Below are 13,244 nucleotides of genomic sequence, written 5' to 3'. Positions count from 1 at the left end.
TCTTGCATCCCGCCAGTAATCAAATATGTGGCTTAAACCTGGCCGCGTACAGAAGGGTTTGAAATTAGGTTGAGGATACCACGGCAGGGAAAGGAAAGGAAAACGATAAAGGTAAGGCAAAAGAACGAAAAGAGAGCCACGCACGCACGCACGCACGCACGCACGCACGAACGAACGAACGAACGAACGAACGAACGAACGAACGAACGAACGAACGAACGAACGAACGAACGAGCGAACGAACGAGCGAACGAGCGAGCGAGCGAGCGAGCGAGCGAACGAACGAACGAACGAACGAACGAACGAACGAACGAACGAACGAACGAACGAACGAACGAACGAACGAACGAACGAACGAACGAACGAACGAACGAACGAACGAACGAACGAACGAACGAACGAACGAACGAACGAACGAACGAACGAACGAACGAACGAACGAACGAACGAACGAACGAACGAACGAACGAACGAACGAACGAACGAACGAACGAACGAACGAACGAACGAACGAACGAACGAACGAACGAACGAACGAACGAACGAACGAACGAACGAACGAACGAACGAACGAACGAACGAACGAACGAACGAACGAACGAACGAACGAACGAACGAACGAACGAACGAACGAACGAACGAACGAACGAACGAACGAACGAACGAACGAACGAACGAACGAACGAACGAACGAACGAACGAACGAACGAACGAACGAACGAACGAACGAACGAACGAACGAACGAACGAACGAACGAACGAACGAACGAACGAACGAACGAACGAACGAACGAACGAACGAACGAACGAACGAACGAACGAACGAACGAACGAACGAACGAACGAACGAACGAACGAACGAACGAACGAACGAACGAACGAACGAACGAACGAACGAACGAACGAACGAACGAACGAACGAACGAACGAACGAACGAACGAACGAACGAACGAACGAACGAACGAACGAACGAACGAACGAACGAACGAACGAACGAACGAACGAACGAACGAACGAACGAACGAACGAACGAACGAACGAACGAACGAACGAACGAACGAACGAACGAACGAACGAACGAACGAACGAACGAACGAACGAACGAACGAACGAACGAACGAACGAACGAACGAACGAACGAACGAACGAACGAACGAACGAACGAACGAACGAACGAACGAACGAACGAACGAACGAACGAACGAACGAACGAACGAACGAACGAACGAACGAACGAACGAACGAACGAACGAACGAACGAACGAACGAACGAACGAACGAACGAACGAACGAACGAACGAACGAACGAACGAACGAACGAACGAACGAACGAACGAACGAACGAACGAACGAACGAACGAACGAACGAACGAACGAACGAACGAACGAACGAACGAACGAACGAACGAACGAACGAACGAACGAACGAACGAACGAACGAACGAACGAACGAACGAACGAACGAACGAACGAACGAACGAACGAACGAACGAACGAACGAACGAACGAACGAACGAACGAACGAACGAACGAACGAACGAACGACGACGAACGGACGAACGGACGGACGGACGGACGGACGGACGGACGGACGGACGGACGGACGGACGGACGGACGGACGAACGGACGGACGGACGGACGGACGATATCCAAGGCGAAATAAACAGGGCTAAAGGGTCCCGTAAGGAGCGATAAAGATAACAGAGAACCGATCATCTTCACTGCTAACTCAGTGGATTTCAAGGGAGTGAAAGAGCCGCGCTAGAGAAAGTCAGGTTGGCAGTACCTATACAAAAGTATGTTGGGATAGATTGAGTAGCAGCGCTTGGTGCAGGGTGGTGCTGTTTATAAAGTCATAAAACAGAAGGGCGGGAGTCGATCTTTTTCTCCGAAAGAATAAAGCACACTTCTTTTCTCAGTTGCACGCTTAGTCAGTTTTAAATAAAATCTGCGACCCTATGCTGCGTGAATTAAATGCATCCATCCAGGATGGATAGGTCTCGAGGAGACAACTTTACGTATGCGAACGCCAGCTTCAGTTTTGAGCACCTCGCAAGGTGAAAACTAAAAACAACGGCCCCATGTCGGGGCATATGCAGCACAGATTCCTTTGCCGGCAAGAGTTTGCTAGAGGTCTGAAAGGATTCTAACAAAATTGATGTCTTGGCTAACTAGTGCTTCATTACGAATATTAAAAAAAACAGCGCCAGGAACTGAAAACACATACCAGTGTCATGACATTTTACGTATTTTTTCAGTGCATCGTTCCTTGTGCATGGTTATGTTAATATCCTAGTCGAAAGCGTCCTTTAATAACTGCGTTTTGCTAATGTGCCCGAAATCTTTCTTTTCTTCATTCTATACATACTTCGAAACTTAGAAAAAGGATGAGGAAGTAAGCCGGCTTTAAGCAACTGTTGAACTGACGGTTAGAAACAAATTGCAACAAAAATACAAACCGGATATGACACTTCTCAGTTGCTGTAAAGACCGCTGCATGAATTCAGGGGTTTCTTCGATTTCCTGCCCTGCTCCATTCTCCATCTCGAATGTGGTCCTCTTTGTGGCCCCAGAAGGTGAATCAGCTATAAAAAAAGGGTGTGCAATATTTACTTTATTGTTCATATTTTCGTAATGAAAAACCGATATAGTGCATTATAGCTTTCTACTCTAGAGAGATATATATTAAGAGCTTATTAAAAGGTGATATTAACACCTTGTATATACTCTTCCACCAAGAGGAAGAGTAGAGTATATACACTGACTGGTCGATGTGATCCGCCGGGTTCAACACGCCTGCCACTGGGGTGGATTGGGATGGGGCAGCGTTGAGAACGGATAGGTGTGAGGCAAGCAGAAAGGAGCTGTTCCACGATGGCGTAGAGGGAAGGGACGATTCTGGCAGGAAGAGCCAGAGCGGAAACTGGACAGGAGCAGTCGGGCTGGGGTGATGAGCGTATCAAACTGTATGGCTCTCAACGTGTGAGTCTAAGAAGTGGTAAGCTGGGGATGTGGTGGAGGTAATGTCTGTAGTAAGTGTTGGAGTTGTGTTTAATGTTGCTTCACGGCTTTCTTGTAAAAGCGTGCCTCATTCACAGTGAGTGGGGAAGACCAGAAGATCACCTGTGTTCGGATAAGTGTCTCATGGGCAAGCTGATGGGAAGCTCATTATCGGCAATCTCTGTATGGCCTAGCACCCTAACCACAACGACAAAAGCCATAAGAAAGTCGCGAGAGAGCGCAGGCGAGGCCTCCGCGCAAGTTTTCGGGAAGGCGGCACGCGCGAATTGCCCGAATGGCTTCTATAAACCTTTTCAAAAAAGAGGACCATGGGAGCCGCCATAATGGGCACTGGGCTGTCGTCGTAGTAAAGAGTTGAGTGTTAAACTCCCCAACGTTCGCCCCGCAGCCCAGAAAATCGGTTTTCCCGAGGGTCATGAGAAGGTTTACAGAGTTTATGTAAAAACGGTAACGTGGAGAACGGATATATAGCCTCACGAAGGGTGGACTGGGGGATAAGACGGGGGATTCGCGTGAGTAGTATTGGTAACACCAATACTACAACAGTATTCGTAGTATGGGACCGCGCTCGTCGGAGCGACCTTGTCCAGCAGTCGTAATCAGTGCGTGACTGCGTGCGCCGAATTCGGTGAAACCGGTCCCAGTGTGCCTGTGCGATTATACGGTGTCTGGGCTTATGTGTAAGTGAAAGCGTGGTTTGTACAAGGTGATGATCTGGGAGTAGGGTGTCGGACAGGACTTTCCAAGTGTCTGGAGCATGGGGACAATGGGAACACTAAGGTCTGGTGTAGTGCGCCGTTGTGCAGCGTGTCTATCTCGTGTAGGTGTGTCAGCTGTATTGGTGAGGGAGAATGACTGCTGCATGATGAGTGTGTGCGAAAGGTCTCCCTGGCGGAGGGTAGCATGATGGCCGCACAGAATATGCGACGCATTGATGTCCCCGCCAAGAATAATATTACGGTGTGAGCGCAGAGTGCGGAGATCCAAGTGCAATGTAATATAACTTAAAATGTTGCCGGCCACGGATAATGCAGCTACCACGAAGGGAATCATTTTGCTGTGACCTATTCTAGACCTGTTGCGCTCATTAGCGATCAGTCATCACTTAGGACTATATAGAGCTGAAGACTGGAGCGTTATCACCCTAGCGATGAGCAGATTTTTCTCCTTTTTTTCATCATGCATGTACGTGGACTGCAAGACAAATACATCTACCACTGGCTTCCAGACAACGTCCTGCAATAGCGGCAACTACCTTATCATCGCACACTTCCTAATCTCATCCGACCCCCTCACTATTTGCCGCTCCTTGCAATGCTTGTATTCTCTTCGAATCCAGTCCATTACCGATAACGACCATCATTATCTGGCTTTCGAATCATATGACCTGCTCATGCCCATATATCTTCTTGATTTAGACTAGGATCTTGCGTTTGTTCCCTGGCTCACTCTGCTCTTTCCTGGTCTTTTCGCATTACCCGTATCATTTTTATTTCTATAGCTCGCTGCTTTGTCTTCAATTTAACTAGAACTCTTTTCATTAGCCTCTACGCTTCTGTCCCATAGGTGAGTACCGGTAAGACACAGCTGTTACATACTTTTCTCTTGAAAGATACTAGTAAATTGTCAGTCATGATCTGAGAGAACCTGACAAATGCGCTCCGCTCAATTCTTATTCTTTTATTTATTTCACACTCGTGGCCCGGATCTGCGGTCACTACTAGCCCTAAGCAGACGTATTCTCTTACCACTTCCTGCACCTCGCTACCAACAAACTGCTGTTCCCTCCCCAAACTGTCGAACAATACTTTGGTTTTTCTGCATATTATTTTTAAGACCCGCCGTTATGCTCTGCCTGTCTAACTCATTGATCATGCTTTACAGTTCTCCTCCAGAGTGACTTAGCAAAGCAATGTCATCAGGGAATCACAGATTACTAAGGTAATCATCATCATCATCATAATCAGCCTGACTACGCCCACTGCAGGGCAAATGCCTTTCCCATGTTTCTTCAATTAACTGTTCTTTGCCTGATGCGGCCACCGTGTTCCCGCAAACTTCTTAATCTCATTCGCCCACCCAACTTTCTGCCGTCCCCTGCTACGCTTGCCTTCTCTTGGGATCCCCTCCGTAGCCCCTAAGGACCAGCGGTTATCTTGCCATTGCATTACATGCCATGCCCAAGCCCATTGCTTCCTCTTGATTTCGACTATGATGTCATTAACCTGCGTTTGTTTCCTCACCCACTCTGCCCGCTTCCGGCCTCTTAACGTTACACCTATCATTTTTCTTGCCATAGATCGCTGAGTTGTCCTTAACTTAAGCTGAACCCTTTTCGTTTGCCTCCATGTTTCTGCCCAATAGGTGAGTACCGGTAAGATACAGCTGTTGTATACTCATCTCTTGAGGGATTACTACAGTATTCTCCATTAAAACTTATCCACAACTGCTCCCAATCCAGGTAGCTGAATACCTCCGTATATGTGGTGAACAGCATCGGAGAGATTGTGTCTCTCTACCTGGCACCCTTCCTTATCGGGATTTTTTTTCTTTGTGTAGAATTATGGTGGCTGTGAAGGAGATACCTTCCAGTATTTGTACACTCGACTATTCTACACTGTGATTCCGTAATGCCGGCATGATCGACTGCTGAGATTTAGATTGATCAAATGCGTTCTCGTAATCTATGAAGGCTATGTATAAGGGTTGGTTATATCCTGCGCATTTCTCTCCCCTGATTAGCGGTATGATTATGGTTCATTGTCGGTTCATTGCCGAATAGCCTTTCCGAAAGCCTACCTGGTTCTTTGGTTGATTGAAGTTGAAGGTTGTCTTGATTCTAATAGCGATTACCTTTGTGGATACCTTGTAGGCAACGGCCAGTAAGCTGATCGGTCTGTAATGCTTCAAGTCCTTGAAGTCCCCTTTTTTATGGATTAAGATAACGGTACTATTTTTCAAAATTCCGGTACCATCAATACGGCCTGGAATCCATACCGCCACCCTAAGTGTCCATCAGTCATCTTGCCTTTGCTTAACATGATCTATCCATACCCGTTTATTATTATTTATTTCCTGTAGGAAATTAACTCGCGTTTGCTCCCTGGCCATTCTGTTCTCTTCCTGTTCCTTAACGTCACGCCAATAAATTTCCTTCTCATAGCGGTCTATGTGGGCCTTAACTTAATTCTCAACCCTTGTCGTTAACATCCAAGTTTTTGCTCGTAGGTGAGTTCTACCAAGATACACATATATTATTTTCTCTTGAGGGACACTGAAAAGCTGCTATTCATGACCCGAAAGCACATTGCAAATGCACTCCACCTCATTTTTATATTTCCAGTTATTTCACTCTCGAGGTACGGGTTTGGGTTCACTGTCTTAAGTAAGTGAATGCAATCCCTTACCACTTGCAATGCATCTCTGCCTCCCTGCTGATCGTAAATGTTAAATTCCCAACAGTTGAACATACCTCAATTTTCTATTTTTTTTTGTTTTAGCTATTTACGTCTTCAATCAAGCTCTGCACTTCGTTCCTATAGCTACCCATCAGGACAATGTCTTTACGAAATCTGAGGTAACTCAGGTATTCTTCATTACCTTTCGTCCACAGTTTCTGCCAGTTCAGTTCTCTGAATACGTACTGAACGTACGCGGACAATAGCAGTACAGAGATCGTGTCGCTTTGCCTATATCCCTTTATGATTGCGACTTTATTACTATTCTTGGTGAGGGCCTGTGGTGGCGAGCATCCCGTTTAAATAACTTGGTAGCACTTCTACATATATTTTTCTATACCCTGGATACGCAATGCCTGCCTTACTCCTGATGTTTCGAGTGAATCAAACACTTTCTCGTAACCTGTGAAGGCTAAATGAACGGGTTATACTCTTCGCCTTTATCTTTCACATGATTGATGGATGCGATCATGGCCTACTCTAGAGTAGCCTTTTCGAAACGCAGCCTGGTCCTTAGTATGACGGAAGACTAAGGTTACTCTATTTCTATTAGCGATTATCTTAGAAAATATGTTCCCTGCTACGGACAGTAAGCTCATTAGAACGTGTCTACGCTGATGACAAAAGCATGAAAGAAGGCAGTGAATAAGTGAGACGACAAAGTTATGCACGCAAAGATATGAAACGCAGGAAGCCATGCGCAAGCTGGCAACGAAAAAATCCAGTACGGCGGCTGCTCATGTGTCGCATGCGCACTAGCTACTAAATACATTGTTTCACGAAAGCCGGGGATAGCCCAATAATTGGCTTTCAGCATGCATGCCTATCACAGATTCCACATCACCACATACTGTGCGCAATCTATATAAAAAAAAAGTGTGCACGTAAAAGCAGCATACCAGCGAGGATAATAAGCAAGGTACGTCAATACTTAATGTGTCACCTTTACGAGTATCCTCTTGGAAGGCGCTCTAACTAGATAGAACGTTCCCAGAATTTGTAATGCAGCGACCTCGAGTATGAACGCTGGCAACGAGCCCGCCAGTGCGAGCGTAAGCGCTATTAGAAACGGCCCGCGCATGATGCAAAAAAAAAGAAAGAAAAAAAAAACGGGCAAGAACGAATATAGAGTGTGCTGCTGTCGGTGAATAACCTACCACTCATGCGATTTTTTTAATTTCATATTTTGTGTATTCATTTCATACACCTACGAAATAGGCTATCCGTGTAGGACTGCGGCATTTTTTTTTCTGCCTCTCTCTCTTTCGCTGTAGCACCTAAGAGGTGATTCAGCTTTGGCACTTTACTTTTTATAAAACCCTTAAAGCCTTTAATGGCTGGCATGAACAGACAAAAAACAAGATTTATGACGCGGAGTCTAACAGGAAACACACTACTTGCAGGGCAGTCTTCTTGGTAACGGCGGGGCGACAGGATTGATAATAATAATAAAAAAAACAGAGTGACATCCTGAATGGCGAATCTAAACGGAAACCTTAGTTGAAGCACGCGAGCTAAAAGGCGCACAGAATTCGCGAGTCGTACAGGCGCCCAAATCTTTAGCTGGCGTGCGCGAGCGGCGACTTTTCTGTTCGTCAGCGCCATATGACGGAGCGAAGTTGGAAATAGGATGAGACTAAGCGCATGCTCACAAAGCCCGCTCAGCTGGGGCCGTCGTCTGCTAGGCTGTTCCTTCTTAAGGACGTCACCCCTTCTTATCGCGTTTCGACGAGCAGGCAGCCTGAGTAGACAAATGGTTTTGCTCGCATTTTACGTTCCGAAGAACAGCGTTGTAGCAACCAAGCGAGGAAATAAAACTGAAAGATATGCCGAACACGCCCAATCATGCGATAAGCCGAAGAACATGGGTCGTTATCATTATGAATGGAGAACATGGGTTATTATCGTTATGAAAGGGTTATCACTAGCTCAGGCAACAATCTGCAAGTCTTGTTCTTTTGTTTTCCGGGTGAGGTAGCGAGGAGCATCTTCGATCCGACCTTCGTCCCAGTAGGCACGTATGATTCTGCCCACTGAAGTCCCAGCCACTCCAGTTGCTTTAGCATCTCCTTCTGCGATGAGCCGCCCAATGACATCCCTATATTCGGAATCTTGTCGCTTAACATACACGGAGTGGCATCTTGATAACTGTTCCGAACTGCTGCGAGTACGGCTGCAGAGCAGCTTCACTTCACTTTCACGGCGGCCTTTTAGTTTCGTCACCACGCTGATGCATAAAGCACGCAGAGTGTTGATAAGCGCCCTTCGTGCAGATGAAAAAAAGCTTTCGCGTCAGCAAGTAACACATGAACGATATATGTTCTCCGGCTTATCGCATGATTGGGAGTGTTCGGCCTATCTTTCAGTTTTATTTCCTCGCTTGGTTGCTACAACGCTGTTCTTCGGAACGTAAAATGCGAACAAAACCATTCGTCTACTCACGCTGCCTGCTCGTCGAAACGCGATAATAAGGGGTGACGTCCTTAAGAAGGAACAGCCTGGCAGACGACGGCCCCAGCCGAGCGTGCTTTGTAAGCATGCGCTTAGCCTCATCCTGTTTCCAACTTCGCCCCGTCATATGGCGCTGACGCACAGAAAAGTCGCCGCTCGCGCACGCCAGTTAAAGATTTGGGCCCCTGTACATGTTCTCGTAGGCATATCGTGATCTGCCGGGGAGAGCAGAGCACGATAACACTATAAGTCGAGCCTACTTATAAAGAACCTGACGGTCAAGCGGTTTGCATTCGTTGTATCCAAAGTTCGTTGTAGGTGGACTTCCCATACTACAGTCGAAAATACTAATTAAAATGACGTCTACGCATTAAGAAAAATTAAGGGCGATCAATTAGATTGATGAGGCGGAAATGCGATGACATTCTTCCTACACTCGCCAATCTAATCCATTTTCGATTCTGCTCGAATTGTGATTCTATTCAATTCTGAGTGTGTGGTCTTTCACTCCTAAATATATTCCAATTCGGGTTATATTCTAATTGCTACTACGCAACTACCCAAAATGTATCCCATTGTTAGATCTCGGCGAGAACACAGTCGGCACAGTGGCCAAGTGATTAAGCGATGCTTCACAGTACCGACAGGTCGCTATTTGAAAGCAGCCACAGGTAGGGCTTCCGAGGGTTATTTTGCCAGCTCTTCCCGAGCAGTGCGGGAAGGAATAGCTGCCGCAAGCCTTATTTCTGTGCACTGAGTTCTTCGGGAGGCTGCCAATTTTGCGCGTAGGCGTGCTGTTGTCCGTAATATTTTCTTCTCAGTCGATTTCATTTTTGCTGAGTCATTCTTCGTCTGGCGCCTCTCTCCTCCAAGTGGAGAGGGGGAGGAGAGGGTGTGGTTGACAAGTGGCAGGTGATGTGCTATCCCGTTAAAAAGTGCGTTATGTGCGCCTACTTCCTCAAAGCAGTCCCTATCGCGGCGCTTTCTCAAGTCTCCAGCGCTATCATATTTTTGCCAAGACTCTTGGTGACAATAATATGCTTTAGGGACGCGATATAACTAATCGTGGTTGAAGTTTTCACGTCAGATGGTTGCAGGCAGTGAGGACTCTCTAATCATTCCTGGTGGTCGGGGAGCTCTCGTACTTCGCGAAGAACGGCTGCGCCAGAGCACGGCCCTGTGACGCTGGTGTCCGTACCAACGAAGTCATCCCACGCGACATCCGACCAGCTCTGCAATAGCGACACGTGTGGGCTTTCCACAGTGTCATACGTCGTTCCTGGGCCGTTGAAGTAGCGCAACGCACGTATGCACAGAGCGTATCAGCTGCACTACCTGCTGTCTATGCTTTGCATGCACGCGGTATGGCAGTGTAAAATTTACATAGCCGATTGAGTAGGCGACGAATACTACGTGAATGGTGGGGCCAATAAGCCATTTAAACGTCAAATCACTACCATTGGGTAATCCGATACTGTGCGCAATATCCTCGCTTTCGACGGAAAGCCACTGCTTAGTCTCGCGCCCTCAGCGCTTTTCCTTCTACTTAAAGATCTGCTCTGCCGAGACACTGGCACGTAATAATCGGCCGGCGGTTATCTAGAGTTTCAATGTTGTCTTTTTTATTAACTCTTTGGGTCGCCACGTTCGTACCGGGGTGGAGTCATGGAGGTGCGCGAGTTTTTAACTGCAAGAGCGAGTATACGGCTTTTACTCGTTCGCAATTACAGAGTGGTGAGGCCAGACCTTTTCCTTGTATCTGAGACGAATGACCCTTTACCTAATACAGACTTTGATGGTAGCACAGCCATCGTACGTAATAAGAGAGCGTTCGTTATATTGCGGCCGTTAAAAGTGGACTCTACTGTAAGCATGAACTGTTCCACAAGAAAAGAAAAAGTGCTGTTTGCATGACGCTTTTTTTTCTGCTGCAAACATGAGTGGACTTAGTTTGATCGACATGAGCGTCGTTGCGCATGTCGAGAAAGGAAGGAAAGAAAAAAATATAACGGTAGAAAGGAAGCGATTCATTAACGTCCTGACAAGATTAATGACTCTCTGAGGATCTGGTTTGTCGCTGAACGACCCTATTTTCGGCCTGAGTATTGCATGCTTTCAAGCTTTCGAGAATTTTCTTGTTGTTTTCGGTCGCGGCCGAGTCTGCCGTAATGTGCGCGGCGGGAAGCCTTGCAAACGAGCAGTTCGTGCGTTGGGAAGTGTCATTTTTTTCATGCAGATTACGTCATCTCAACCTTCAGGCGAAATCTGCGAGGGGTGTGATAAATATACACTACACCATACCGATGCGCGTTGCATTTCTGCTTCAGTTCTCTCTCGCAGGCCCTGGTTAAAAAAAAATTGTATTGATAAAATTATTCTGAAGCCCCCCACTACGGGATCTCTTTCCCTCTATCTTCTTTAACTCCCACCTTCTTCCCTTCCCTTACGGCACCGTGGAGATGTACTATCAGCAAGAAATGAAACGCGAACAAGACAACTGAGCCAAGGACAGGAAAATAAAAAGCTCTTAGCCGCGGGAAGCTCGATACAAGGTCAGGTTATTTGAATTTCGAAAGCGCTAACAGTCTTCTTGAGAAATGTCAATCAATCTCGCTTGCAGTTCCTCTCTAGGAGCTAATATGTTGGCGTTATTGTGTTGCCACCTCAGTTTTCTTGTTCGCGTTTCATTCGTTGCTGATAGTACACTGAGCAGCCAGACAGTTACTGCGCCATTTGCTTTCTTCAAAAACCGTCAGTCCGAAAAACGAGAAATGCTGTACTTCCTGTTCAGTGTTTTATAAAAACTGCAGCTCAATTTGCAATGATCACTGATGCAACAAGAGACGTCGCAAGACGACGCTATATACATAGACGACAACGCATGGGCACCTCCGCCAGAGGAGACCAAGGTAGCGTAGTTATCAGGTAATAAACATGGATATGCTCACCACAGTTCCTAGTCGTTACTGGGATCGGGTGAGCGTGGTCGGGCCGGAGAAGGGACGAGGAAGGCGGGAGACGGGGTTACGAAGAGAAAACAAAGGAAAACTTTATACAGGCTATTTACATGATTACAGAAGAGCAACTGAGAGGGACTCTCAGTGGATGAGGACTGCTTCGCTAGCGGGAGAGCGCACTGGAGTCCTCAAAACAACTCCCGTTAAATAACGCACGGATTCCCCAGATCCCTGTCTGGGGAATATAGTTCGAAGGATGATGTCCAATAGCATGAGCAGACGTGGACTCCGGAGGTACCACCCACGGCTGGGGCGGCGTCGGGCTGTGGGGTCTCTCGCAGCCCGGTTGATGGGAGAGGGTAGAGGCTCAGTAATCAAACACTGCTGTCTTTCACTAAGCACACCACCACTCTGTTCGTTGACCCGAGGGTCGACTCGGCCACGGAACGCCGCCATCGTCGCCGCATCTTCGGCCTTCGGCGGTCTTTGACTTACGCCGCTGCGACCATGGTCCCACGGTCACGGAAGGTCGCTGCCTTAATCCCCTTAGGCAGGAGGGGAGGCATCACAGGTCCTACAGCACCCCTCTTTGAGCTTCGCCGCTACCGCCATGTTCCCACGGTCCTCGAAGTTCGCTGCCTTAATCCCCTTAGGCAGGAGGGGGGGGGGGGGGGGGGGGGGGGCATCCCAAACCCAACATCGTACGGCGTAATCTAGTTTCGCATGCCTAAGCAGCACTCGGTTTTCTAAAATTCTGCTTTTAGAACACATTTCACACATTTGACGTCTTTCTTGACTAGAAGGCTGTGAAGCACACAAGCAGCAGCCCTAAAACGATCGCACATTACCAAACTTGTCATCACGATATTAAAGCCTATAGAACACGTTACTTATTAGAACGCTTAAAGCAAGACAGGAAAAGGTAGAGTCCGGCAATAAACACCAGGCTTCTTGCTGCAGAGGGGGGCTCTGATTGACAAAACCAGTAAGAAAAAAAAAACTATACCGATGAGTCTGATTAAAGGACAGTGGTTCTCACTCAGTTTTGTCGATGCCGTTACTGAGGGGCTCGCCAGAGAAGAAGTACAGTGCTGCAACTGCTGCCACCTCAGCTCACAGGTCCTGCGTTGTCATGAGAAAGAGCGCTCTGCATATCTGTCGAGCGACGCTGCCGTCGATGCGAAACTTGCTTCGAAGAAAAACCCCTGTTTCAAGCTTCGCGTGGTTTGCGACACCATCTGGACGGCCTTGAGCGGCAGCGTTTCCTGTTCGCCACCGCTAGGAGCGGGCAGGCCATCAGTAAATGCTCGCTTTTGCGTATGCGTTTTTGCAGCGCTCGCGTCATAGAGCAGCGT

The 13,244-nt window shown here is 47.5% G+C and overlaps 1 protein-coding gene across 2 annotated transcripts in view; it reads right to left on the bottom strand.

Moving 5' to 3' along the window:
* The window catches only part of LOC149371914 (alpha-tocopherol transfer protein-like), a 34,812-nt gene that overhangs the window by 19,991 nt on the left and 1,577 nt on the right, over window positions 1–13,244 (bottom strand). For both annotated transcript variants that reach the window (XM_089566223.1, XM_089566224.1), the window contains exons 2-3: window positions 12,929–13,011; window positions 2,462–2,587 (exon numbers count right to left, since the gene is read on the bottom strand). In XM_089566223.1, coding sequence (XP_089422349.1) covers window positions 2,462–2,546 — 85 coding nt within the window. In that variant the 5' untranslated portion in view covers window positions 2,547–2,587; window positions 12,929–13,011. The remainder of the gene's footprint in view (window positions 1–2,461; window positions 2,588–12,928; window positions 13,012–13,244) is intronic.

This window comes from Amblyomma mixtum, chromosome 1, assembly GCF_055824585.1.
Source record: "Amblyomma mixtum isolate Tamu chromosome 1, ASM5582458v1, whole genome shotgun sequence".
NCBI lineage: Eukaryota > Metazoa > Arthropoda > Arachnida > Ixodida > Ixodidae > Amblyomma > Amblyomma mixtum.
Note: the sequence above shows the minus strand (reverse complement) of the source record. Positions and strands in the feature narration are given on the sequence as shown.